At 46.7% G+C, this 27,533-nt stretch overlaps 2 protein-coding genes and 1 long non-coding RNA gene across 12 annotated transcripts in view; 2 read left to right on the plus strand and 1 right to left on the minus strand.

The window, feature by feature from the left end:
• The window catches only part of TMEM108 (transmembrane protein 108), a 154,362-nt gene extending 151,360 nt beyond the window's left edge, over positions 1-3,002 (plus strand). For 3 of the 6 annotated variants that reach the window (XM_013184803.3, XM_013184807.3, XM_066991987.1), the window contains 2 exons: positions 1,248-1,402; positions 2,644-2,999. In XM_013184803.3, the coding sequence (XP_013040257.3) occupies positions 1,248-1,402; positions 2,644-2,766 (278 nt within the window). In that variant the 3' untranslated portion in view covers positions 2,767-2,999. Of the gene's footprint in view, positions 1-1,247; positions 1,403-2,643 lie in introns of all 6 variants that reach the window. The other 3 variants (XM_066991986.1, XM_066991984.1, XM_066991985.1) reach the window with 2 other exon arrangements.
• A 738-nt stretch (positions 3,003-3,740) lies between these two features.
• On the plus strand, positions 3,741-23,132 carry BFSP2 (beaded filament structural protein 2). The gene is made up of 7 exons (XM_048053036.2): positions 3,741-6,128; positions 13,103-13,185; positions 14,816-14,972; positions 16,795-16,956; positions 21,084-21,215; positions 21,834-22,054; positions 22,902-23,132. The coding sequence occupies exons 1-7, from the start codon at positions 5,682-5,684 to the stop codon at positions 22,903-22,905; spliced, it is 1,206 nt and encodes a 401-aa protein (XP_047908993.2). The 5' UTR covers positions 3,741-5,681; the 3' UTR covers positions 22,906-23,132.
• On the minus strand, positions 6,155-27,495 carry LOC106038337 (uncharacterized). 5 transcript variants are annotated; one of them, XR_007159749.2, is made up of 3 exons: positions 26,865-27,335; positions 24,094-25,392; positions 6,155-7,979 (listed from the first exon to the last, which is right to left on the minus strand). It is a non-coding gene; the product is annotated as an uncharacterized lncRNA (long non-coding RNA). The 5 variants fall into 5 exon arrangements; XR_007159750.2 differs by lacking the exon at positions 6,155-7,979 and adding an exon at positions 22,048-22,504; XR_010829250.1 differs by lacking the exon at positions 6,155-7,979 and having other exon boundaries at positions 23,176-24,781; positions 25,254-25,392; positions 26,865-27,315.
• Positions 27,496-27,533: the final 38 nt, after the last annotated feature.

The following is a 27,533-nucleotide window of genomic DNA, read 5'->3' on the forward strand; positions in this document are numbered from 1 at the left end:
CACAAATGTTCAATTAATTCCACAGATATAAAATAAGCACACGGATCTTACACATTACTCCTCTGAATAAAAGCTTGTATGCACCTCAAATTCTGCCTGAGCAAGGACCAGAGGGGAGCAGTATGTTTGTTACAACAGGTTTGCCTAGCTTTCAGAAAATCACCAAGATTACAAATCTGAGTTGCAACGGAGATGACTAAACTGAAAGCAATTCCAGAAAATAACATTCCAGCATCTTTGTGTTCAGCCCGCCTGCTGGGGAAGCGTTCTTCCAGCATCACTGCAGCCGGCGGGTATCCATGGCCTTAAGGCCAGACGGACAGTTACAGCAACAAGTTTCATTCTGGTCACTTAGTTTTGCTCGATTGCTCTACCTTAAGCTCGAATATTTTGACTTGAAGAAACTTAAATGTGCTCCACAGAGAAAAGGAGCCAGGCTCAGACATCACCAATGCCCAGGCAAGTGTAGGGACCAGATTATGCTCCATTTTTCTTACCGATAGATGCCACATCCTGTTGTGGCTGATGTAGGCAGGCAGGAAAACCCCAGCTCTGGTTGAGTTGGGTCAGTACTGCCCTGGAAATGTAAGCTACACTAGACAGGTGCTGGAGTGGGTCCTCCACCCCTCCTCAGTCTCTGTCTCTTCCTGCTCAGGATCCCTTCTGTTCCTGTAGCTGGTCTCTGACATTTTGGAGCATGGCCACAAAGTACCCAGAAGCCAAGTTATGAATGTGAGGTGACGGGGCAGGGATTGGCAGCCTAGTGCTGGGATTTGAGCCTAGTGCCAGTGTCTCTCACTGCCCACTTGCTAGCGTACTCATGATTGCAGTGTCTGAACAAGCCAGAAGCAGAAAAGATCTGCACAGAGGCACCCTCTGCAGTCCTTGTGGAGTGTCCCCTGTCCTAGAGGGTACTATAAATACCTAGCAAGGTGTTAAATGCCATCAGTTACAACACCAGAGCCTTTTCGTTAGCCAGACAGCCACATTATGCAGACTATAGACTCACATCAAAAAGAAAGAAAAAACTGCATATCCTGCCAGTCCTGAAGTCTCATCTGCTTGGGGGCAGGTTCTGATTTAATTGTGTGGTTTCTGTTAGATGGGAGCTGGATCTAACTGAGGGTGAATTGTATGAATGAAGGTCACCAGCTCTATCCTTAAGTAACTTAAATACCAAATCCCCATTACTGAGGAGTCCTTACTGCAAGGAAATAACCAATTTTATGGCATGTTTCTATTGACAGCAGTTCTGCTGACAGTCTGCTGCATGAGGAGGAAGAAAAAGACATCTAACCCAGAAAACAATCTGAGCTATTGGAATAATGCTATTACCATGGACTACTTCAACAGGCATGCTGTAGAGTTACCGAGAGAGATCCAGTCCCTGGAGACATCAGAGGTACCTCACTTGCATAATTAGTGCCTGAAAACTGTCACTGAAGCCATGCTGGGAGAAGGGGAGAGGAAGTGATATTAATAAAGCCTTAAAATTCCTACACATATTCAGGGAAACAGTTTTTTTAAAAGCCTCATCTACAATCCAACAAGTGTATTATGAGATAAATAATAAATAATAAGTAAGCCTATAGTTTCTCATATAGCAGTTCAGGGGGTGAGTGCTCCCAGTACAGAAGCAATCAAAAACAACAGCATATGGGAGCGTGTAGTGCTGGTGTGTGCCATCAGCCTCTACTGAAGAGATCTGACAGGTTCAGTGGTATATTATTCATATATGGGCAGATTTTCCTACTGATAGAAATATAGCTGCCCTCAGAGATGGAGGGGAATAATTTAGCTTAGTTCAAAAGTTTTTAAAACCTAGAACCAGTGAAGAATTTGGGCTTATGTTAAAGTGATTTTCAAGAGATCAGCTGACTGATTAACTCATCTCATTAAATGAAAAAAAAAAAAAATTGTTCAGAAAGGAATCTCTGAGATGTGCCTAGATGAGCACTCACGATTGCTTCATTAACTCCACTTTCCTGGCAATTGTGTTGCTCAAGCTAAAAGCAGGATCCTGACTTACCACGAAACTGCTTTCACATGACAGCACTGTTCACATTGTCTCTAAAAGCTGCCGTGTCAGTCTGTTAAAACTGATCTGAACGTTACTGAACTGGGACATGCTCAGGTAGCTTGGAACCATATATTTGGTTTTCTGACCTTAAAAAGAAGCTGCAAATGCATCTTTCATGAGTCGAGCCCAGCTGACAGACAGAAAACTGTTGCAATATGTCATGTAAGTGAAAAAAAGAAATGTTAAAGCTCAAATTCTGCTAAGGGACCTAAGGTTTGATGTGTCTGATTTCTGGGTCCCCATACTGAGAAAAAAAAATCATCCTGATTATCAGCGGAATTGAGGCTTATCAGAGAAAAAGAGGATTATCAGAGCTATGAGTGATTATCTTCACTCACGGCTCCTGCTGCCTGAAGAGGGACCAAACCGGTTCGCTGAAGTTGGCTCCCAGCAGCTGGGGCCCCCCAGAATTCAGGCATTTTCCGAGGGATGGGACCAAATGCCCCAGGGACAAAAGTAGTCCCTTTCTCATTTGCCTTCACACACAGCAGTGGACTGCCGTGTGTGCTCGGGAGGGTGAGGGGATGTGAAGCACTCACGCTGCTGCTCTGCCTTTCTCCTAGGACCACCTCTCCGAGCCGCGCTCCCCCGCCAACGGCGACTACCGCGACAGTGGGATGGTCCTCGTGAACCCCTTCTGTCAGGAAACGCTATTTGTAGGACATGAGCAAGTCTCTGAAATATGACCCCGCAGCTGCCCTCGTGTTGCAGTTTCATCTCTACTGTCTCCAAATTATAAATAAATATATATATTATAAATATAACCTTTGTGTAACCCTGAATTACAAGAAATGTTTTCAGCTTTTCTTTTTTTTCCCTCAAATTGTCAACCCCTTTTTTATAAGTGTGGTAAAACTTTACAGAACAAACTGTGGCTTTATAAAATAAAGGTATTTCTAAGCAAAACACCTGTCAAATGGACTACTCTTTTCCTATCATTTGCAATCTGCTGCTAAATCTACTTGGTCTGGAAGACTATCAGGTAAGGCTGGTTTTGGTGAAGGCCACATGTCTTTGGTACAGCATCCTGCAATGGCTTTGGAGTGATCTGAAGTTAGGCGAGATCTCTCAGACTGGCCGTGAGCGTTCCCACTCAGTGACCATCCCTTACCTACACTTCTTTCGTTGTAAACTGTCGTGGGTCACTCCTTCAGGCTGCCAATCTGGAGCATAAACCAGGCAGGAGCAGCTCAGTCACCTGCAGCAGTCGACGTGGCTCGTGTGCCTGTCGGTAGCCTTTGTGTGGTTCCAGCACCGCCTGCGCACTGACTGGATGAGCCTCCCTCAGGAGGACCAGAATGACCTTTTTTTGTGCATAAATGTCCTAAGCATTACACTTTGGACTCTCGGGGGCTCTTCTCTGGCCAGTGAGTCCTGAATTACTTCCTGCAGAGCAAACAGCCTCAAAAGAAGGCACATGCAGAGTCCCCTTCACAGCAACAGAAATCTTTAAATTTATCAGAAGTCTTGACATCTGACAACTGGGAACTCCCACCCATTGAATGCGGTGGCTTTGACCACATGTCCTTTTCCCTGCTGTTTTATTTATCTTTGAAGCTGCCAGCACCATTGAATCACGATTCCTTACCCCCTCTCCTCTCTGAGGTTTTCCTTCCTCCCTCAGGAATGCAAACACAGTGTTTCAGAGCAAAATAGCATTTCAGTCCTACCCAGTTAAGCTCTAGATTGCATGCTGTAATAGCAGTGCGGAAATAGGAGGGGTGAATGAAGTTTAAATGATGGCTTAAAAACAGGCTGTTACAAGCAGAGAGTAACACGGAACGTGGAATGACTGCTAAATCGATGTTCTCTCTTCGAGTAACCCAGAACTGTTACCGTGGGACCAATTTTCAGCTTTCCTCCTCAGATTGCCTCTCTTGTATTGTTCAGCAAGTGAAATGGCCTCTGTCCTTTGAGGTCTCAGCCTTGTGCTTCCCACCTCTGGCCATCAGTCTTTGTAGAGTATTTTCTACCGTCACTTCATCAGGGCTATGAGACAGCAGGGAGTGCTCCGGCTGACTGCTTTGCACCACCAACCACTCAGGTTAGTGGTGGCTTGCAAAAAAATGACGCTTGGGCAAGACGGGGTTAGCATAGCATCGAGCTGAGGCACGTCTGGCAACAGAGAAGGGAATTATAGCGGTGGCACATCTGGTCCAGCTGTTCCCACCTGCCAGCAGGGTCCCAGTGGCTGTGGTTACCCAGAGCAAGCTGACGACTTTGCTAAATGGTGCTGGAATCGCACCAAGACACAGCTCCCCTGGGATCGGGGAGCCATGTTAGTGTCTTCTCCCCTCCTTTCTCCCCGTCCCACACATGCGCTTCTGTGCTGACGCGCAGATGTGAACGTGGGCCACAGGCTTCCTAAAATGAGAAAATTGAAACATGATAGCGGCTCTTCTAGATATTGGATTTTCAGAGAGTAATTCACTGCTTCCCTCAGAGGTGGCTGGGGTAGGCAGTCAGATGGTGCTATATATGGACACAGATGGGCACTCTGGGAATATGTGGGATAGATGCTACACAGCCTGCTATCTGTGATCCTCATGATTGAATACTAAACGGCCTCCTGGAAACTGCTGGTGGACAACAGTAAAAGCTTCCTGAGCTTCTTGCCAAGAGTAAAAGCAATCAGATGAGGGCCTTCATTTTCAGCTCCTGCGTGTTTTGGCAGGGAGGTGTAAAGGAAGAACAGGGTGGCGGAGAACCAAACCCCATTCTTTACAAAAACATCGGCATTTCTGCATTTGTTTTCTGCACACTATTGCTTTTGCGAGGCAGATTTGTTTTGCATTTCACACAGAGCAAATACGCTGAAATACACAAACGCACTGGAGGATTCCTCGCATTTAGCCAGCACAGTTTGCTTGGAAATCTCAATCCAGAATATCCAGAAACTACAAACCAAAACAACATGCAAAGCCGTCAGATGCTGCATTCCCAGGCTTTGTGTGAATGTGCAGTGCTAACCTTTGGCAGTCTCGCTGTGCTCAGCCTTAAAAATGAGCAGAAACTTGAGGGTGCTTGTCCCTGGGCCAAGGGCCACCGGGCCAGCGCAGCGTGCCCTGGGGGAAGCTGAAGCGCAGAGAAATCCAGAAGCTGCCGAGGGGACAAGGGAGGATTCGAGGCCCTGCAGCAGCAAAAGGCCAGCTCGGGTTGGCTCCTCAGAAGTTGGTTTTAGCTCATTTTGAGTAATGCCTTGCTGCAGGAGGCTCTGTGAGCATGGGTGTGAGCGGCTAGTGTGCAACACACGGCTGGATGTATAAGGGCAGGAAATCATCTGGGTGTCAGCGCAGACAACACGGCTGGCATTCTCACACGTCCGTTGTCATGAATTCCTGCCCCGCAGTGCCCGTAAACACCATTGTGCTGTTCATCTGCCGCATTTGCAGCAGCAGCAGCAGGGAGATTTCCCCTGAAATGGATTGCTGACCCAGCGGCCGGCCGGACAATGCAGCGAGCGCGGCACAAAGCCCGCCTTCCAGAAAGCCGTCGCACAAAGCCAAAAGCCCCGTCCGAGCCCCAACCTGCTGGGCTCGGCACATCCCTCCCGCCAGTGCGGGGCCGGCGGCGGGGCTGAGCGGGCCGCAGCAGCAGCAGCATGCCCTTGCCGAGGCGCCGGTCATCCTTCTTGGGGCAGCAGCCCCCTGCCTCCACGACGGAGAGCGCGGCAGGGCCCGGGCGCCGCGTGAGCGTGGGGGGCCTGACGAGACCCCCCGGCGTCTACGTGGGCTCCGTGCCCACCGGAGGAGTGAGCAGCTTGGGCACCCGCGTGTCCCGCCGAGCCCTGGGCATCAGCAGCGTCTTCCTCCAGGGCTTGCGCAGCTCCTGCTCCGCCGTGCCCCTGGCCGCGGGGCTGGAGAAGGGCAGGGCGCTCTCCTACGAGAGCCTGAACGGCTGCCTGGTGGAGTACATCGAGAAGGTGCGAGCCCTCGAGCAGGTCAACCAGGAGCTGGAGGAGCACATCCGAGTCTACCTGGACAAGAAATCCTCCAGCGTGGGCAGCTGGGGAGCGCTGCGGGAGAGCTGGGAGGCCATCTACCACCAGGTGAGTGCGGGCGGCGGCGGGGGCACGGGGGGCCCTGAGCGGCGAGGGTGGGTGCTGATGAAAAGCCAGGCTGATCTCGGCACGCGGCACCCCAGACGGAGGGTTTTAAATCTATCTTCATGATAATTAGTGTTATCATTTCACAGTGTGGCGTGGAAAATGCCTATTAAGTAGGAGAATTGCCTGAGGCATCCTTTGCATGGGGGCGATTGAGATGCACCCCAAGGCGCCGTAGTCTGCTCTGATTAAAATGGGTGATTTTTTAATTTTTTTTTCCTTAGCTGAGGTTATTACGCCGAGCATCAAAATTATTAAAAGAAAACTGCTAGGACTGAATTAGTTTATCCATCAACATGATATCATTACAAGCATGGTGTGTTTTTTTTTTTTAATTAGCAATTCAGATTTTTACATTATTCCCTCGTTTGCTTAATCACATTTTCAAAAGCTCTATTTATTTAAAAATACTAATTACGTGGCTACAAATGAGCGCCTCCTTCCCTTCCAGTTGTGGCCGCCCCACCGCCCCTTGCTCCCTGCTCTCCGTGCAGCGCAGGCTGCGCGTTGCTGAGGGGGCTCTAAAGGAAAGCATTTACCGTGGGGGTGCCAAGTGGTGTCTGCATCGCCATCGTGGACGAGCAACAAGCCCAGAAGGACCGCATCCCCCCGGTTCCTTTTGCTGGGAGGATGAAGGAGCTGAAAGCAGCAAGGCTTTGCGTGCTGCTGTCCTGCAAGAAGTGGCATCGGAGTGTCCTCAGGAGGCCTGAAAGTCAGCTTGAAGTTCCCCGAGACAGTTCTGTGTTATGCCATGGGCTGACCACAGCGTTACCTCTGGCTTCAGAAAGAGGGCGCGTTTTTAGGGGGCTGCAAATTTAGGGCAGTGTGCACCTAGAGTGCCACAAATTGTCTGAGCCCCACACACAGTGGGATGAACTGCTGTGCAGAGCTCACGCCAGCAGAAATGCCCAGTTTAGCACCGACTTTTAAAGTTGCTCTCTTATTATGTTGATAAATGACATTGCTGCCTCTAATCCTATAAAGCTTGCTGCAGGGACTGGCTCCTGAAGGCAAAGGGTGCTCTGAATTTGGGGTGCTTGCAAAAAGCAACAGCCTCGAAGCTACCTGGCTGATGCTGGTGGGGGCTTCGGCCTGGGGGGGGGGTTAAAGCTTCCCAGCCAGCAGCCCCCTGCTCCTCAGAGGAGTGTCCCCGTGAAACCTCTCCTGTGAAGCCTCCAGGGGCAATTGGCTAAGAACCTACTTGTTCAATAATTTTTCATTCAAAGTGTTTGAGAGAGCCGGAGCTGCAGCGCATCTCCTGCTGCACGGACCCACGCAGGGAAGCGGGAGCCCTCTGGGGGACAAATCCTGCAGCTGCTGCAGCGACAGCAGAGCCTGGATCTGGCCACAATACTTCAAGTGGCAGCGAGTGGATCCGAGAGCACGAGCGGAGGGTCCCTGGGGGAAAGACCCCTGTCAGAGCTGTTATGGAGAGGGGTTGCTGGCAGAGAGCTGCGAGGGGAAGCCACCATCCAGGCTGCAGCACTGACCGTCAGGCCAGGCAGCTGGCATTCAGCAGAGCAGGTGTATGGACACTTACTGGGACAGGCACGAAGGAGGAGGATTTTTTGCAGGAAGAAGGTGAAATGAGAAATCCTTGCTGAGAGCAATTCATGTGACAGAAATATAAATGAATCTCTTTCTGTCCCGGTCATACTCCTTTCCTCTAGTTTTCACACCAGTCTTCTTATGGGAAACGCAAAAGAGATTTACATGTCTAATCAAACGTGCCTCTTCCACAAAAAAAAGGAGGCTGTTTGCAATGATAATCCTTCCTGGGGAGCAGTGCAGCACCTGGGAAAAGAGGGGAGAGGAGAGCAGAACAAAGCAGAGCAGAGGAGTTAGCTCAGCCTCCATGGCCATTCAGCTATGGATGTATGGGAGACACAGAGACAGAGAGACTTATTACAGACGAAGTAGAAGAAGGAATAAATGTCTGGGGCCAGTTTCATCACCACTGTGACTCCCATGCATAGCTGGGAAAACACGAAAGATCACTAGAGTTTTCCGCAGGGATGCTTTTATTTGCTCCTGGCCCTTCTGTTGGTGTTTACTCGGTGTCAGTACTAGGTGTGGAGAGTACACGGGGCTGACAGCCCGAGCAACCACCGCGTTTGGGCGTGCTCCCAGTAATGCTGTGGGTAATTTGCTGTGGGACCAGCAGAGCCCCCGTGCAGGAGGCTCTCCTGCCCTGACACCGCGCCAGCATCGTGTGCAATGTGCTGCAATGCAACACAGTGCACTTTTATTGTCCGTGATATTTCTTGGAGAGCCAGGCATCTTTCTGATGCAATCCCAACTGCTTATAGAATATTAGACATATAAATGAAATCCCAGTTTCCTGGAGGCAGCAGGAATCAGCAGAGGACACATCAATCTTCCCAGCCTCCACCCAGGTACTACTTCTCCCAAGGTGATGCAACAAATGCGACTCTTTCTATCCTCATGTTTTTGTCCTTTGGGCTCTGAGAATAGATCCAGCAGGGAAAGGATGACCAAAAGCATGATGAGTTTACTGCTTGGCATCCGAGCAGCAGTATGGGGGGAGGGGTCACTTGCCTTTAGCCTGGTTTAGCTGTAAATGAAGATGTGTTGGAGACAATGGTCTGATATAAACCATTTACTCCAGCATATGGAAGGAAAGACTAGACCAGGATCTTCTGTTCTTTTTCCATGAAGGCATCATTTGTGAAATTAAAAGCCCAAATGATTTTCCATTACATGAATAATTAAGCCATGAGACTCATTATCACAGGACACACCTGAGGCCATGAACTGAGAAGCAACCAGAAAGGGATCGGGCATTTGTACAAACAGCAAAACTATACAAAGCTATCAGTAAAGCACAGCTAACAATTTGAAAGGCACAGTAAATCGTGCAATTCCAAATTTGGTCAGATGTCTGCTAAAAATCAAAAGTTTTGATAAACCAGGTCTAAGTACATCCCATAAGTGTCTATATCACATCCCACTTTAGCAAGGATGGCGTCCGCAAACCCTATTGAAGCACCCGGTTTTCCTTGTTGCCAGACCTCACCCAGTAAATGGCCCAGTGCACTGATGCAACCTGAAGTTTCTTTGAAAATAAGATTTTTTTGCTAAAAGTTGTGTTTTCATGTCCATGAAGGTACAATGAAGTCAAAGAAAAGTCCTGAGGCTTTCTAGTTGTTCTGTATTACAAATTTTCAGTGTTAATTTGAGTTGGAAAAAATAAATAAATAAAACACACCATGTTCTGACGGTGTGTGCATCACAGATCTGAGTGTAGAAAGGCAACATGTGGCTTAAAGGAGCTATTATTAGGAATAGGATTAGCGCTTTTGTAATACTTGCCATCTTGGCAGTTCAATACGCCCCGTGAGCATCAGTGCGTGAAGCCTCCCCACAGCACGGCGCTGCTGTCGGCATCGCAGACGGAGCAGGCAATGCCCGGTGAGGCTGCCCGCAGCTCTGCGAGCCCTCGCACATCCCCTGAGCACAAAGAAGGCTGTTCCCTTAACTGCTGTGTTGCGTGTTTTATTACGTGTGTCAGCAAAGTAGCTATGAATCGGCCTCACTAATACTGGTGTCTTTGGATCCAGCTGTTGATTATTAGGAGAATTAAATCAAACAAAAGAGCTGCTAGATGGGAGTCTTACATCTCTTCTTTTTAAGCCTGAAACAGGGCTTTCGCAGCTCATGTAAATTAGACAGAATTTCTCAGGAAACCTGATTTCTAGGTAGCAAGTATGGTGTAATATTCCTCCAGGTTCATTGCTGTATTTAAATTGTACACAGCTCATTTCTGCTAATTTCAACTGTGCCTGCCATCTTCTGAAACCTTCTAGATATTAGTCTTTTTATACCTTTGTTACTTCTGTGGCACAATTCAGGTTTGAGTCTGGTCTTGGAAAGCCCCGGACTTGGCCACGGAACATCTGGCACCGGCTGCAGGTTCATCAGGAGGGCTGCTTGTTGCCTGCTGGAGAGGGTCGGAGGTAACCTGACCAGTTACCCCAAATGTTTCAATAAAACCACAAGCTTACTACTAAAAAGCACTTTTAAGAAACAGTTTGCCTTCACATAAAGGCAGAAACAGTCAGAGGAAAACAACTAGCTCGTCCCTGCTCCCGTTTCCATTGCAGTGCAAAAGCCGTTTTGCACTGAACTCAACTTCTCAACCTAGTGATCAACATCTCTCTGAATTGCACTGTATAGCTTAAAGAATTTAATGCTATTTTTGCTCAGGCGATGTTCCCGGTTTCCTCAAAGGCTTTCATTTTCCTCAGGCGTTTGACCAGGTATTGCAGCCGCTTGGGCTCACTGCTGGAGGCAAATGGACCTGTTTTGGCAGGTCAGGGCAAATTGCGAGGCAGAATTTTCCCTGAGTTGAGCCAGGGAGAAAAATAAAAGCTTTTGTGAAGATCCATACATGCATGAGTGGCCGCAGGGAGACAAAATACAGTAATTTCTGTAGAAACTAAGGAAAAAAAATAAATAAATCCCAGATTAAATTTTCTAAAATTGAAGGAAAAAAAAAATCAGTGTATGGGTCAAAGAACTGCCTCTACCCCCACGCTGCTGCCATGTGATAACTTGAGGTCATTTCTCCATCTTTCAGGAGAAAGTCAGATCCTGCAAGGGGATCCGAGGGGACACGGCAGCCCTGAAATGCCCCAGAAGGGAGCACCTGGGGCCAGGGAGGTGGGTCAGTGCTAGTCAAGGGAGCCTGCAACAAAGCAGGAAGAAGGAGATAAGGTGTTGAGTGCTGCTCTGTGTGCAAGAGGGCACAGAAAGGCCTTGTGTGCCCGTGTATGGGCCTGGCTGGTATGCCGCAAGGCACCAACTCTTTGCCCACACCTGTGGCTTTCGTAACATCTCTGACTCCTGCGTGTGCTCTGCACTCTGAAGGTTTCTCATGCCCAAACTGAGGCCTTTTTTGGCCACTGGTGGCATTCACAGGGTTCGTCTCCTCTGTCTAGATGCTATTTTCATGACACATGTTGGAACTGCCAGTCTTTGAGATGGCCTGACCCTCTGTCGTATCAGTTGGAAGTGGCCAGTAAATCCCAGAGTTATGAAGGAAAAATTGGCAGCCCATGCAATAGGTGAGCTGTTTCCTCTGGAAGCCAGGCTAAGCTGCAGCTGGTAGGAGTGGGCCTCCAACCATGGGCCACCAGCCATGGCCGCCTTTTCCTGCTGTTTCTAACAGTAGGTATAAAATAAGCAAATCATTTCTTTTCCTCTAGTTCCTCCTCAGATTTAAGCAATGTGGAGTGCTATTAAATTCACGATCCTTTATGAACTTCTGGATGCGGGGAATAGGTTTTTCTTCCAGCTCTCTCCTAGTCCATGAGTTTGTAAGACATTTAGGGCAGCGAGCCATTTTTTGTGAGGATCGATGTTAATTTCCACAGACAAACGCTCCAGCCTTGCATTTCCCCCTCCACCCCTGCACCGAGCAGCAGGCCAAAGAGCAGGTAGGCGGCCCACACTCAGGCAACGATCCCCGTTGTGGTACTTGGGATGACTTGTCTGGACGCAGCCTTGATGCCTCCATGCTGCACGGCCTGTTTCACCTCGGGAGAGCACAGTGCTTCGGGGGATTTGCAATCCCATTTAGTAGCACACTTAATTATCCAAAGAAAAATTTCTACATCGAGAACCGTCCTGGCCCACGTAGAAAGCTGCTCCTATTCATGTGGTGGTTTGGTTTCCACCACAGACCTCCACGGTTATCTCCTGGAAGAGGCAGACGAGGTGTTTGTTTACGCAGCCTGTCATGGTCCCACAGGCTCCTCTAACACCATGCAGCAGCTCCTGCACGCAGCCCGCCCTTGGTCCTCCCACTACCGCCCTTGTCAGATGGACACCTCTCTTGTAGGTGAGGACTTGAGGTGCAGACACGGTGTCTGCACATCCTGGTGTGCTGAATTTGTACGGGGAGCATTTCCAGCTGGGCCACAGCTCCAGTTTGCAACCCAAGTGTATGCCCAGCCCTGAGAGCTCAGCCCCAGGCACCACCTCGGCACCTCCACCTTCGGGTTGGATTCAGCTCCTCCAGAGCAAAGCAGGGACCTCAGGGTGGCTGGGCCCAGGGAGCCCCCAGCCAGGTATTTGCTCTAACTCCGGTACCAAATTGGGCATTTCTTTGTTCACCTGCACAGCGCAGTGCACATCTGCCTCCAGGGCAGGCCATGGTCTTTTTTTACCTTTTTAATCATTTTATATAATCCCAACAGGCGGCTGTGTCACAAGACTTTCAGGTTTGATTCCCCCTCAAGTGCCTCCTGGGGATTAAAGATACACCAAAGAATTGTAGCGATAATATCAGTCTTATTTGCACAATCTCTCCAAAGCATTTCCCATTCAGTGTAATAATCTTTGAAGAATGCCTGCTTCCCAGGTCTCATATCTATTGCAAGAGCTCACGCGATCCCACCAGAGAACAAAAACAGCGCTCTGGGAGCTGAGGACCGCTCACCCGAGGCACCAAATATCCCTTGGCTCATGGAGGAGGATGACCCTGAGGAGCACTGCTGATATGGGAAGTAGAATAGGAACTGCATAAGTGTTGCTTAAACCGTACCTAGAAACTATAAGTGGGACTTAAATGCTGAACGTACCTTGTGTGCAGTAATGAATTTTACCCCTTGTGACCAGCTGACAGTCGGGATAAATGTGTTTCCACAAGAAGATGAATGCTTAGGAGCAATGAACAGTGTGATGAAAAATTGCAACCTATTTGCAGACAATTTGTGAATTGATATGTACAAAATTCAGTGATTAAATTACCTGGAATGAGTCACGTGAACGGCCTTAGGCTAAAAGATTATTTTCAGAATCAGGGCTATTCATCTGCTGAAGATAGATGGACCATGCAGGCAGCGCCTGTGCCGAGTCCTAATTGCTAGAGCTCTGTTGTCTCTCCCTTGCAGGTGGGTGAAGCGGTCCTTGAAAACGCCCGTCTCATGCTGCACACCGAGAACATTCAAGCCTGTGCTGAAGACTTTAAAGACAGGTAGTCCTGTGGTGGCACCTGGCTGCCTGATTTCTCTGAAACTGCCTTGGCAACTGCTTACTCGATAGGGGAGTGATGCTTAGTGAACACTGGGTTCATTGGGAATACTGAGTGAGGGTTGCTCTAACATCGCAAAGTAACTGCCATGCTACCATTGCTTTGGAACACATTTTTAAGAGTAATATTTAATAATTTATTAATACGTAATATTAGTCTGATAGATGGACATTGATCTCTTACTGGGAGGTCAGTATTCATTCAAATTTGGGTTGATATTTTATAAAGGCAAACATTCATGTGATTTTTAGTTTCAATTTTCAGTGCTGCAGAAGTGGTTTCAGAAGTGGTAGTCGTTCTGCTGCGGTACCTGACAAGCAGACACTGCACCACTGCAAACCTCACTATGGAAACATCCGATAAGAAAAGAGGAATGGGCTGCACTGATTTTCCTTGTCTTTACTGAGAGAAATGAATAGCGAAAGATCCTAAATTGATAAGCTACTTTTGAAGTCTTTCTGTTTGCAAAGCATAATATTTATGTACATGAGTACATGAAGTTCTTTAAGCTTTATTCGCAAGGTCTGACCCGTATAGCTTGTACTTATAATGGTCTTGATCATTTACCAATAGTTTTATGTAAGATCTGATACAAAAAAAAAATCAAACAAATTGATTTTTATTTCCTACGATTTTTGTCATCCCTTAAACTTCTGTTCCCCTCTCTGGTATTATTTTACTTAATCACATCAAAACGTGTTAGTCATGTTCTTACGTTTGCCTTTTATTCCAGAAAGGTACAGCTCTGAGCTACTCATTTCGGTGCTTTCCATCCCATAAGCCGCACTCGTATTTTAAGTGGTTCAAAAAAAAAAAAACACTCTAAAAATGTCCACCGACTTGCACAAACAGTTTACACAGCAACATTAAATGAATCCACCACATAGTAAAAGCTCCTGGTGCTCGCTGGGACCAGCTTCCCCTTTCCCTTGCTGCTGAATTCCCAGCAACAAAGGTGGCTATCAAAGGGCAGAGCGCAGGAATTGTTTCACAAAGCTGGCTCCCGTCTAACCCAGAAGCCAGCCACAGATTCAAGGGACAAACCACCTGCTCCCTGAGCAAGGTCTTGGCTCCACAAGCAGCTGCCACCTGATGCCAGTTTGTGTTTGCGCTGTGGAATAGTGATGAAATTAGAAATGTCCATACCATTATTATGCAGTATATCTTGATGGTTTGAAAGCACAGCAGGGAGGGAGCAGGAAGCAGCAGCAGCTGAAGAATTCACACTGAAGTCTAAGGAAGGGAAAAATCCACACATGTTCATCTGGTACATAAATACCAGACCTGGCAGGAGACCACGTGCCTCTCCGTGCTTATTCAGCAGTGCTATCAGTCTGATACTGCCACACCACAGGCTGACAGCCTGGCCAGTTTTATTAGGCTCCGAGTTAATGACAAGGTACTTGAGGCAGTGGAATTGAAGTACATCGAGACAAGGTGAGGGCAGAGTACATCTCATGTGTTTCTGTGCCTCTGTCTGGGACACGAGAGCTAATTAGCAAAATGGTGTCATTTAGAAAAAATGCAAGTTTTTCTTGCTGAGCCATGCTTATCTGCTTTTATCTCTCTGCAGGTATGAAAATGAGCAGCCATTCAGAAAGGCAGTGGAAGATGAAATTAATTCCCTTTATAAAGTGATTGATGATGCTAATTTAACTAAAATGGATCTGGAGAGTCAGATAGAAAGCATGAAAGAAGAGCTGACTTTGCTGTCAAAGAATCATGAAGAAGTAAGTCCAGGCCTGGGACACTGCAGAGCTGATGTGTGCCTGCTTCATGCGGTTGGTGTAGTGCATCTGGCAGAGCAAGCATTGAAAAGCTGCACCTGCCATGTCTGGATGGGGAGAAACTTCTTCTTTCTCTCTTCTCTGTTAATTTAAAGTGCTAACCTTTGAGGCAAATTATGTACATGTAAGTTTTAACTCTTTCTTCTCTGATAAATATGACATGGAAGAGATGTTGTCACTTCATATCTTGCTGGACACCACAACTTATTCATGGGGCTGGACTGTCTGTATGTGGAAATCCCAACAGTGAGAGGTCTGATTCTCAGCCACAGAGCTGCAGAGAGAAAATTCCTGTGTGGGGAACCAGCTCTGGCCGCACTGACACTGAGCATTAACTGGGTTCAGCTGACCAAGCTGCTTGGTTCCCAAAACTGAGCCTCCCCTGAGCAATGCATCACTGAAGCAAGCCGCAGGGACAGGCAGCTGGAAGAGGACCACCTCATTAGCCAGTTTTGCAATACATTACTCATTACATTCACCTGCCCTATTTGCATGAAGGTGGTTTATTCCCTTCAGCGAGGGTTTCAGGATCTGACCCAGATCTTCACTGATGGGACCACAGTTACGCAGCTGCTATTTATCTACTGACACCTCTAAAGGAGAGATTGAACTGGGATGTTTCATGGAATTGAGGAGCTCTCTCTTACATTTCTTATAGATGATTTTTCCAAATGCAACATCTGAGCAACATTGGCAGGCATGTAGAGAGAGACTTGGCCTGCTAAGATAAAGCTTCATCTGCTCCCTACTTAGACGTAACTAGTGGCTTCAGGTCCACTGCAAGTCAGGAGGAAGATGGAAGTTGGTTTAGATATGAGGGAAAACATAGAAAATTGAGAGAAACATGCATGGTCCTCTTTAAACCTCCATGTATGCAATGTTTCCTGTGAAACTGGCAAAGTTGCCATTGATGCTGTCCTCTGCCTGTACATTTGGCATAAACAGAATAACAGCTTCCCCACCACTCCCCTCGTGCCACATTTAGCCAGTGCAGAGCCTGTGCAGGGTGGAAGGATGCTCCCCATCGGGATCATCTGGGTGCTCATGGGGCCAGCCCAGCACAGACCTGCTTTTCCCGTGGCAGTGGCACCAGAGGAGGCTGACCAACAGAAGTACAACAGACTAGAGGCTGGAAGCAGCTATTGCAATTGCTCCATCTGATCTCTGGCGCAATAGAGTCCCAAGGACTTTCCTGAGCTATTTCAAACCTTTCTTGCCTCCAGTGTCCCCACTAGGAAATCCACATCAAGTCCTTCTGAATCTTTTGCATGCTCTTAGTGATGACTTTGAACAGCACATTTTGAGGTTTCCATTCCTCCAGGTTCCTGTTCACATACACTTGCCCAGTAGGTGCATGTCTACATTGCTGCAGCAGACAGGCAGGGACCAGGATTTGACTTGCTGTGAACTCTTACAGTTCCTTGCCCAGAGGTCCATGCTGCTCCTTTGCTAGCAATACAGCTGTGGCACATTTGGGTCCAGGCGTGCAGTGTGTGTGTGCCAGGCTCCGACTGCTGGAGAAGCTGGCTGCTGTGGAGTAGCTGCCATAGGCAGCGTCCTGCTGCAGGGCTCCAGCCTCCTTCCACCAAGGGGGAAACCATGTCCTGTGCCCAGTGCTACGGCACCCACTGCAAGACTCCCCGTGCACAGGCACGGCAAATCTGTATCCACACAAGAAACTCTCCAGTGCACTAAAAAGTCCCTCTGAAGCTACCATTCAGTTGTCCATTTCACTTTTTCTTAACGCCCGTTATTTTTGTTCAAGGATGTGAAGGTGTTGTACAAACAGCTTGCTGGATCTCAGCTGGAAGAACTCGATGTTCCCCTGGGAAGTGGCCTGGACAACATACTGGAAAAAATCAGAATCCACTGGGAGAGAGACATTGAAAAGCATCGTGCTGAGACGGGTGCCCTGCTCCGTACTAAGGTAAGCGCGGACACCAGCCTCCATAACTCACTCCAGCATTAGGGAATTTGAAGCAAGCACAAAATCTGCCTAATACTCTGTAGTAACTTGGAGGGTTGTATTTTGTTTAACAAAAAATATTGTCAAAATCTAAAGGATTTTGGTCCAAGTCCATTGAAAAATACTCTCACAAATATCACTGATTTTCTTGGGATGCATAGAGTTAACTATCAGTGGAAATGGCCCCACTGATATCACAGGTATCTGTGGGAGACTTCTAAGGGCTCTGAAATGTTGTCTACAAAAAATGAACTTAATCAGTTGATACCTCCCATGCAGGATGAGCCACAGCTGTTACCCTACTTACCAGGGCCATTCCTCCTCTGGAGAATTTACAGGGGCCCATAAATCAAAAGGGCAAAATACATTGCTCTACACTAATTATATAGCTATGCGTTCCTTGTGGGTTTCTCCTTGAAATTGTTTCTTTTGGCAGCAGTGGGAAAACTGGATATTAATCTGGAAATGAAAAGTGATGATAACAGACGTTCCCTTTGAAAGTTGCCTCCTTTCCTGATGCTGAGTCTAAAACAACCCTTTACTGCAGCTTTTCTTCTGTCACGAAGGATCACTCATTCTCCAGGCTGGTTGAAGTATTTTTGCAGAGCTGAAGCATTAAGTTCACGATCCTGTGTTTTAGTAGCCATCTCTTTCTGAGTTGGCTGTTACGGCAGAGCATGGCACACCAAATCAGCTGTGCTACAGAAATATTTAGCAAAGACACAGCCCCATCTGCCCCGTGGTACACAGTTACTGTGGGAGGGGTAGGGACTAGTAAAGCCAAGCAGCAAGAAGAAAAGCAAAAAATATGTTTGCAAATATATATGCAATCTCTGGGTAGCTGTTTTCTTTCAAAATAACGAAAAATCCCATGTCAACAGCGATAACAGTCAAAGTGGGGACACTTTACTGTCCTAGTTATTCCTCCTCCTGTGCAAACACTCGCTTCACAACTTTGTTCTTCCTATTTCTTTCATACCTCCAATATCTGCTCTTTCAGCTGCTCACAGATATCATGTGAGCAAGGAGAGAAAACTGCCAGCTTATCCTGACCATTTGATCCCACTGTTGTGTTTTCGACTGTGGCCAACACCAGATGTGGCAGAGAAACTCCAGTAGGCAGACATAACCTAGCCAGTCCCTACTTGGCCACCTTGCAGCTCTTATTAGTTAGGGATTAGTTTGAGTTGCACTTGATTTGGTTTCTTTTTTTAATGGGAAGAAGAAAAGAACCAAGATATCACACATTTCTGGGAAGATCAGTTCTGGTTCTGAGCAGGTCCTGGTACAACATCCTAGGGTTGGTTGGTTTTGTTTGTTGTTTGTTTTTTTTTTTGATCCCAAAATGAAACCTAGATGATGCAGTTTTGTACCACTCACAGGTTTGTACCTCATACAGATCTATACAGATTGTTACTGTTTATACAGATCACAAGTGTTATGCTAATTATGTCCAGCCCGTTTTCCACCTAAGTGTGTGGCCTTCTTCCATCCCGTGTTGCTGAGCCGCACCATGTAGGCACCTACATGGTGACAAATTTGTCCTTGCTCCCTCATCACAGGAGGGAGAGTGGTTCTCTCCTCTCCTTTGCTCTTCATTACTACTTTCTTCAGTCTCTCTTTGTGAGTTTTCCGTGGTTCCTAATATTTTAATTTCCTTTCTCTGTACACAGTCTTTGGCACTGCTGTGACCAGTTGAGACCAAGGTATTTCAAATGACGTCCTAGCACTGGCTTAGATGTCAGAGCAGAATTTTCATTATTTTCTGACCAATTCCTTGCCTCATTTGCTTTTCCTTCTGACTAGACTTGCAATCGTGGGTAGATTTTTCATGGGCACAAAACATAGCAATTTATATTCATACCTAATGGGGTTTTACATGCGATTTCTTAGGTGAATAAGTAACCTTAAAACTCCAGTCCACTGTTTTCAGATCTGCAAGTATTTGTCTATAATGCACATTTTTTTTCCTTGAATCGATGCAGTGATTTAAACCCTTGTAAGGCATGCAAGCTATTTTTTTTCCTGAAACAGGCTTTACTTTGCATTAAACTACATAGATGTCCACTTAGTGGCATGGAGCTCTTCATTCATGTTGTTTGATTCCACACATCCACCTCTGCTCATTACTAATCTGTACTGTTTTCTGTCACCCTTAAATCTTTCTAGTCCATGATTCATCCACAGGGCAGTAAACCTTAAGGCACCACGCTGTTAAACTTCTGTCATAATGAAGCTAGACCTTAACCCTCTTCTTCATGTCCAGTCTCTTGACCAGCTGTTGATCCACGGAAATGCTCTGCCCTGAGCACACAATTACACAGCTTCTTTTCTCACTCCTTACGTCAGATCTCATAAAAGGTTTTGAAAATCTTGTGGATTATGTCAATTGTTTCTCCCTCCTCCACCGCTTTGCTAACACATTCCCAGAGCAGTTAAGAGATTAACAAAGCCCATTCCCCTATGCAGATATCAAGCTGATCAGCTGTTGACGTTCTATCCCTAATCATCCTTTAATTGTCTTGATTTCATTAAAGAGAGATTAACAAGAGATTCTGCGCTCCTGTACAATGCCTGGCTCAGAACTGCACAGATATGCTTGAAATCCACATATTCCTAAGAAATTCAGGCACTAAAAAGCTAAAGATTTTGGGTGATTTCATCCTCTGCCTCTGTTAATCCAGCTGTTTGTGTGTACCACGATTCGGTAAAGCCTTTCCTCGTGGAGTGTCTCAGGAAGAGGAAGAGCAGGGCCCCCAGAGAGCACCAGCTGCCCCGTGAAGAGGGCACAAACATTATGTCTGCACTTCTCTGCAGAAGGAACCCCAAATCTGAGGCCAAACTTCATGCCCAGCAGCACCCTCCTCATGGACTCTTTGAGGTGACGCAATTGGTAGTCCTGGAAGGAGGATGGGGAAACCTTGTGTGCACCAAAATCTTTACAGCTCATCCAGTGCACACTCACTTGCTGTGCCATCCTCGGTATTTAGGGTCTGATGGGCCACTTCCATCTACTCCGTCTGCCTGTTGTGCCACTGACATCACCAGCATTAGGAAGCTGTAAGAGCTTAGGGCACCTCCTGAAGGAGCCCCAGCATCATGCGTGGTGAGGGGAAGGGGGATTGATAGATAGCGTTTGGGTCACTATAAGCTAAATGTGAACAAGCAATGCAAGGCTTCATGTAACGTGTGTAGGCTGTAAATTTAGATGAAAAGTCATCCTTCCTGCCCTAAGTATTTACAGCCCTAGTACCATCATAATGTGCAGACTACAATCTCAACACAATTATTTGATCTTACCTTTAAAATAAAAGAATGCATGATCAGAAAAGCAGGACAGGACCAAGATGAATGTTCAGGGTGGAATGGAAGTATTTTACATAGTCTAACTTCAGGGTCAACCAGGAGAAGAAATACAGGATTTGACTGAAGAATCATATTAGCTAGAGAGCCCAGAGCTCTGGCCTGAAAACGTTGATCTCAGCCCTCATTAAAAGTATAGAAATTTTATTTTTACTAAAGTATATTTTCCTTTGGCTATTTTCAAGGAGCCTGAACTGAACATATATAAAAAATGATAAGCAACAAGAGCATGAAGTTGCATAGGATTCTTAATTCAATTAACAGAAATCATTTTTTCTGCCCTATGTGATACAACTTCTCTCATTCATAGAACCCCATGTGAAAAAGCATGGTATGAATACTTGAAATCAAATGGGCTAAATGAAAACACTTAACTTTTAAAATATGTTATAGTATAGCTACAAAGAAAAGCAAAATTACAGCAATGTTTTCTTTTTGTAGGTCATTTTAAACATACTAGTAGAAATGCTGAATAGCTTTTGTCGACATAGATAAAATATGTGCATTTACATGTGTAAGCCATTTTACAGTAGGTGCATAGAAGAGCAGATAACTTTGACGCTAGTAAGTATCCAAACCATTCAACCAAAGAATTTAATATATAGCAATCAAACTCAAAATCAGAATTGCCACAAACTGTGAAAATATTAACCGTCATTTTGGTGTGTAAGGAAACTAAGGCATAATTTGAGTGCGCTGTGATGACAGCCATAACCTTGTACCAGCAACAGGCTGAAGCGACAGCTGCAGTGCGAAGCCAGGAGGAAGAACTGGTGGAGGGCCTCAGAACCGAGTTCCATGAAACTGCCTGCAAAATACAGAGCTTGCAGGCCGAAACTGAATCCTTGAGAACCTTGGTAAGTAACATCGGTTTTGAATGGGTATCTTCTGTGTGAATTCATCGTGCCTTCTGAAGAGAGTATGCCCATCTTGGGGTGCAGAGTTGAGGAAAAATTGTTTTTTTCCAGTGCATATTGTTCCCAGAGATGCCAGACATTTCTGAGCTCTCCTTGATCAACGTGGTAGACTAAATGTACCTCATTTGAAAACTGAGCCCCAAATTTCAATTATCTTCAATATCTTCATACTCACTTGATTAATAAATTTCACTGAGATTGTTGTGTGGGTTGTATTCTACAGCATAGAATAGAGTAGCTGAGTTGGAAGGGACTTTCAAAGATCAAGTCCAACTGCCTGGCTTCTTCAGGGCTAACCAGAAGTTAAAGCATGTCACTGGGGGCATTGTCCAAATGCCTCTTGGACACTGATAGGCGCAGGGCATCAGCCACCCTGCTAGGAGCCTGGAACCAAACTGGTTCAACCTTTGTAATGATAATACACATTTTTCAAAGTGTCTAGAGAAAGGAGTTCTCATATTAAATCGCAGTCAATGAAGATATTGGCCAAACCTGGATAAATATTACTCTGAAGCATATGAAAACAATGTTTTAATGTCTACTGTCCTGGCCTTACAGAAGAGGGGTCTGGAGAACTCCTTATACGATGCCAAGCACTGGCATGACATCGAACTGCAGAACCTAGGCTCTGTCATTTCCAAGCTGGAGGCAGAGATGGCAGAAATCAAAGCAGAAACTGAGCAGCAGCAGCGGGATCGTGAAAATCTGCTGACCAACAAGCAACAGCTGGAGAAAGACATTGCTGCATATCACTGCCTTCTGGATGGAGAGCAAAGCAGGTACCCGTTATCGAAAACAAATGTGCCTTGAGAAGGGAGAAGTCGTGCTCTCTGGGAATGAGTTGTGGCCAGGGTGGTTCTCGTGTTTCTTAAGGCTGGGTGCTAGCTGCTTAGGTTTGGAGAAGGTGCCAAGGGGGAAGAACACCCCAAATCTGTGCTGAGATTCCTGATGTATTGGAGAGGGCTGCTTTCCTGCACTGCCCCAAATGGACAAGGTTTGGGAGTATGGCAGTGGGTCTATCTGCCTCACTTCCCTGAAGACTTGGGATCTGAGATTAAAAAACTACTGCAGCATCTGGGGGCTACACCAGGGGCTGCAAAGCACCCATGCCCTTGGTTCTTAACTTGGCTGTGTTATGCCTTCCCTCCTCCTCCCGCTGTCCAGTCAAAATATTACAGCTGTCATCCTGGGGAAGCTCCCTTTCTCAGCACACAAGTTGCTCATGAAGCCTGAGAACAGAACTTGGTGCACTGACTGTGCCTTTTGTGAAGAAACATAACTCAGACTCAGTGTTTGTCCTCTGGGAATAACCTCTAAACTCAGTTGACGTGGTCGGGTTGCTTGGTTGTTGTTTTTTTAAGATCCTCAATCACTGTTAGTTATGGAACTTTTGGAAATCTGATCCACAGATCTTGACTTGTTCTCTGCTTGCTTAGGTCAGGGTGAAAGTTTGTACTCACATAGAAATTTTAAAAAACAAAAAGACCAAGTATACCAGCTTTGCTTTCTGCTGCACAGTCAGGTCCTGCTGAAGTTGATGAGGTCTCACCAGCAGAACTGAAGATAGTACTTGGTTCAGCACTTTTCCTATTTGTAGTAGTGATCAATTTTATTTTTAACTTTCAGCTGATTATGAAATTCCCAGCCCACAGAAGACCATTGCCATTCAAAGCAAAAGAAGATGTCACTGCTAAGTATGTTCGTGGAAGCTAAAAACCCATCAAAGCAGCCTGCTTTACTCAGTTTGATTCAACAGTCGAAGTAGGTTGTAGCTTGAACAACTTTATTAGACCCTCTTCATGTAATTGCTTTGCTTAAAGATTTCAATTTACTCATGTTGTTAAAATTGTAATAAAAATAAAGAATATCAGCTTTTTTGTTTGTTTTTTTTCTTTCAGTATTTTTCATGATAGCTGAGGGGAGCTACAGTAATAGCATAAGACCTTCACTTTCCAGCAAGTAAACTTATTTTTTTTGTTACAAATACATTAAGACTGAACTACTCCTCCACCGTGCAAACAGCACAAATGGCAAGTGCTCTGCTGTGTCACAAGACCAGCAGCTCATTAGTGCGAAACGTAATTCAAATAAGGCTAAAGCAGTTAAACTTAAATGACATCAACTTGATGCAATTAATTTTGCAATAAGTAAGTCAGCAAAAGCAGTAATGCAAGCACCCCAGCAGCACTCAGCAAACATATTTTAACTCTAGACTAAACTTTTGGAAAAGCTGAAGGTGAAGGAGAGCGACAGCAGTCCTGTCTGCTGCCTAGGTCACATCCTTTTAACACCCACTGTGTTTGTTGGGTCAGGATTTGACAATAGGGACGGTTACAAAGGGGGATAAGATGTTTATTAACTGGACTCAGACTACTGAGAAATGGGATATGTTGGAGAACATTATGGCATATAGCACACGAGACAGGCTGAAGATGTTGTGATCTTTAATGAAATATTAGCTAACAGAGCTGTTTAATTTTAATGGCTGATAACATCAAATACACTCCAAATCCACTACACTTGATGCACCAGTGAGTAAGAGGAATCAGCAGGCAAGTGCCATGCCTTCCCTTGCACGTTTTCCCACACGTGGAAAGTCCGTCCTTATACAGTTATTTGACGATTTCTCAATTTTTGGAAAAAAGCCCTTTTTGGTATATACTAACTGGAAGATTTTTATTTAAAAAAAAAAAAAGATTAATAGATTAACCAACAACAACCCAAAAGAAAGATAATGGCAAAATCCTTTTTTCTCTTACAGACCGTAGGCTCCTCAGAGCAACAGTAACACTTTCTTCCATATGTGTGCAGAACTTACCAAGTTGAGAATCCATCAAGAATAGCGATGATGATAGAAAATACGCACGAACAGTTGTACAAGAGGTGCGATGGCAGCGATCCTTGGGTTGCTGTTAACTGGATGTGCCTAGGAATAGTTATGTGTTGATGTCAGTGAAGCATGACGTTCCCTCATCCTTGTCATACAAGAGAGCAGTTTCTCCGAGATTTGGGCTATTTGGGCTAGCCCACACTTCATTTCAGACTTCGTACCGAGTAGGAACATACCGCACCAGCTAGGATTTGGTACTCTAGCCTACGATCCTCGTGTTTACATCTTAGCAAAAGCATTATTATGATTGGTTCTATGTTTTAAAGATTATTTTAAGGTGACTTCAAGCTGGCACTGTGTAAAATTTAACACTTCCACACCACACACTGTTGCCACCACGGAATGCTTTCAGATGGCAATTACTGGTGGTGAAATGGACATAACACAACTCCCTTCCAGCTGTAAAGGTCTTAAATTACAGCAAACTCTTAGCATAACAAAGCTGACATGAAGGTTAAGCTCCTGAAGAGAACCAGGGCCCATGCTGTGGCAAGGACTCCACCAGATTCCTTCTCCAAGCTGCCCTGCACAGCAGCTGCACTTTTCCTAAGGGCACCTTCTCCCATTTCCTTAGGCAGATGCCTGCCTAAAAGTTACCGGGTGTTCTGCTTGTGATCTGCAAATGTCAAAATAGTTTGCAGGACTATCACCTTCATTTCACAGGATGGAGATAATTCAGTACAAAGAAGGTGGGATAAGACAGAACACTGGATGACTGGAAGTGGAAGTCTGCTCCTAACTCTTGCCCAGGTTTCGCAGTCGTCACCCACAACCCGCTTTGCCTTCCCATCCTGCAGTTTCTCCACGCGAGCAGTGACCACTGTGGGACCTCCCCTACATGCAGTAGTACTTTGTTCCTCAGGCTTTATAAAAGGCACCACGATGCGCAGGGAGCAGCATCACAGCCACAGGATGGAGACAAGAGGAGTTCAGGCACCTCTGTACGCCATGTGTGGCACACTGCAAACGTGGGGGAGGAGAGAGACAAAGTCCTCCGGGTAAACCTGCACCTGAGCAGAGGCGCTCAAAGCACCGCGCCTCGCCAAGGGCTGGTCACTCCGGTCAGGGATACACCGTGCGGTACAAACCTGCCTGCTGAGCTCATGCTGCTGTCACTGCCGCGCGGCACGCTGCAGAGAGTCCTCGCATTGCAAACATTGCTTCTGCCAGCCGGTGCCTGCAAGCCGTTCTTCAGCCAAACGTCCTCTGCTCACGTATAGAGAATCACTGAATTTGAGAGAGGAAAAGAAACAATAGCCGTAACGACCCTTTTTTATGGCTCTAACATATTATGCAGCAGCGATCTTGACCATATAAGCTAATGCAGTGCATTCACTGAGAGCTACAAATTCTGCGCATCAGCACATTTTCACAATTTTGCATAAAAATAAAGCTAGAGGTGGGAGGAAAATCCAGGCATAACTGCATAACTAATGCTTCCTTTACAGTGCCAACTGAGACATGTCTTTAAATCTGTATCTAAGCCTTCAGAGGCCTAAATCATTGCTGATATTTTCATGGTTTCCGCTGAGTCTGTTCCAGATTTAACAGCTGATTTTTTTCTTGGTACTCTGCTCCTGACAGGTATTAAGTTTCTAATCCAGAGTTGGTCACTCAAGCCTTACAGTATTGTGTTTGCGAGGGACAAGTGACGCAGACGCTAAAAGCAGCAAAAAGGCATCAGGTTCACATTCTTCAGCCTGGTACTAGGGATTACCCACAATAACGCAACAAAAATATTTTACCAGCTGCTGAAATTCAAAAAGCGTATCTCAGAATCAGACCCAGTACTGTATTTTGTGGCCATTATTAGCTTATCCGCTACAAAAGCTGAGGGGTACAAATTGTCTGCTTAGTTGCATTTTGTTATCGGGGCTGAGCCTGCTAGTCACGGCGTGGTGCAGTGCAGGTGTGTATGAGCTTCCCGGGCAGTACCGTGGCACTAACACCAGGGAAGGCAGCGTCTCAGCACAAGGGGTGTCTGGCACTGAGCTGCCCGGTGTCACCCTTCCATGTGACCCCGTCCTATCAACTGAAGAGGGCGAGAGTCCAGGAGCATGTAAGGAAGCAGAGAAAGTGAGACAGTGACGGAATTTGTTCTCCCCTTAAGTAATCATGCTTAACGTGAAATAGAAAGTGTCATTGATCATGCAACGTTCTGTGTTACTGGGTGAACTGTCATGCTTGCAGCTTTTAGTTGTCGGGTCCTGCTCTGCATGGGATCAAATACCCTAAGAGCACAGGATGTCAGTGGCAATCGAAAAATATAGGGAGAGCACAGCACGACAGACATATGAAAAGGGTTGTAACAAATCTCTCAATCTGGAACACTTAACTACGGTGATTCAGTTCTGACTACAAAACACAGGGAAAGACACAGAGTGCCTGACCCCTTCCTGTGGCATGACGGTGACACCTACCTACCCTGTTTTTTCAAACAAGCTGAGGATTATGGACGGTAAATTCTAAGCAACAGTATTTTCAGAGACAGAAATTAAAGAGACTGTCAAATACTCTTCAAAGTTTAGAAACACTTTTCATTTATGTTAATATACATGTACGACATTTTCAGGATAAATTTTCATTTATGTTAAGATACACATACATATATTTTTAGGAGAAAATACCACAAAGCATAAAATGACACCAGGTAAGTCCGGATATAAACACGCTTGTTTTTACGTCATTACAATACACACCTACGGTTATTTGACAGGTAATTCCCGTCTGGGCTCACACTTTAGCAGCAGGTACATCTCCTTTGGAAGGCTGACCAGCAAAGTGAGCCATCACAAACAGCGCTCCGTGTAATTATGACTCAGGACAGGCTGCTTTTCGAAGCGCCCTGACTCAGAGCTTTTGACGAGGCACCTGGAAGCCGCGGCGAGCTCTCTGGCCACCCGCGTTCCTCTCAGACCCGCAGCCCCCAACCCGGCGGCGACACCCTCACGGCCCCCCTCAGCGAAGCCCCTTCCCCCAGGGGTCGCGAGGAGGAGCCGGGCGGTCCCCGCAGGGCTGCGGGGCCGCCTGAGGGCAGCGGGCTCCCCCCCCCCGCCCCGTCAGCACCGGGCCGTTGCCCCGAGGCGGGAAGCTGCCAACGGTCGCCGCGCGAGGCCCAACGGCCGCCGGGCCCCCCCACAGTGCGCACGCGCGTCCCCCCTTCCCTCTCCCACCCCTCCCCAGGGCCCTCCTCGCCCAATCCGCGGCCGCGCCCGCCCGCCACGCGTTCTCCACGTCGCCGCCGCCGGCCCGCCTCGGCCCGGGGGAGGCTCGCGAGTGGCCGGCGGCCGCTCCCCGCGCGGCCGCTGATTGGCCGAGGGGCGCGTCAGGCCGCCAGGCCCCGCCCCCCTCCCTCCGTTCCCTTTCGG

Source organism: Anser cygnoides, chromosome 2, assembly GCF_040182565.1.
Source record: "Anser cygnoides isolate HZ-2024a breed goose chromosome 2, Taihu_goose_T2T_genome, whole genome shotgun sequence".
NCBI lineage: Eukaryota > Metazoa > Chordata > Aves > Anseriformes > Anatidae > Anser > Anser cygnoides.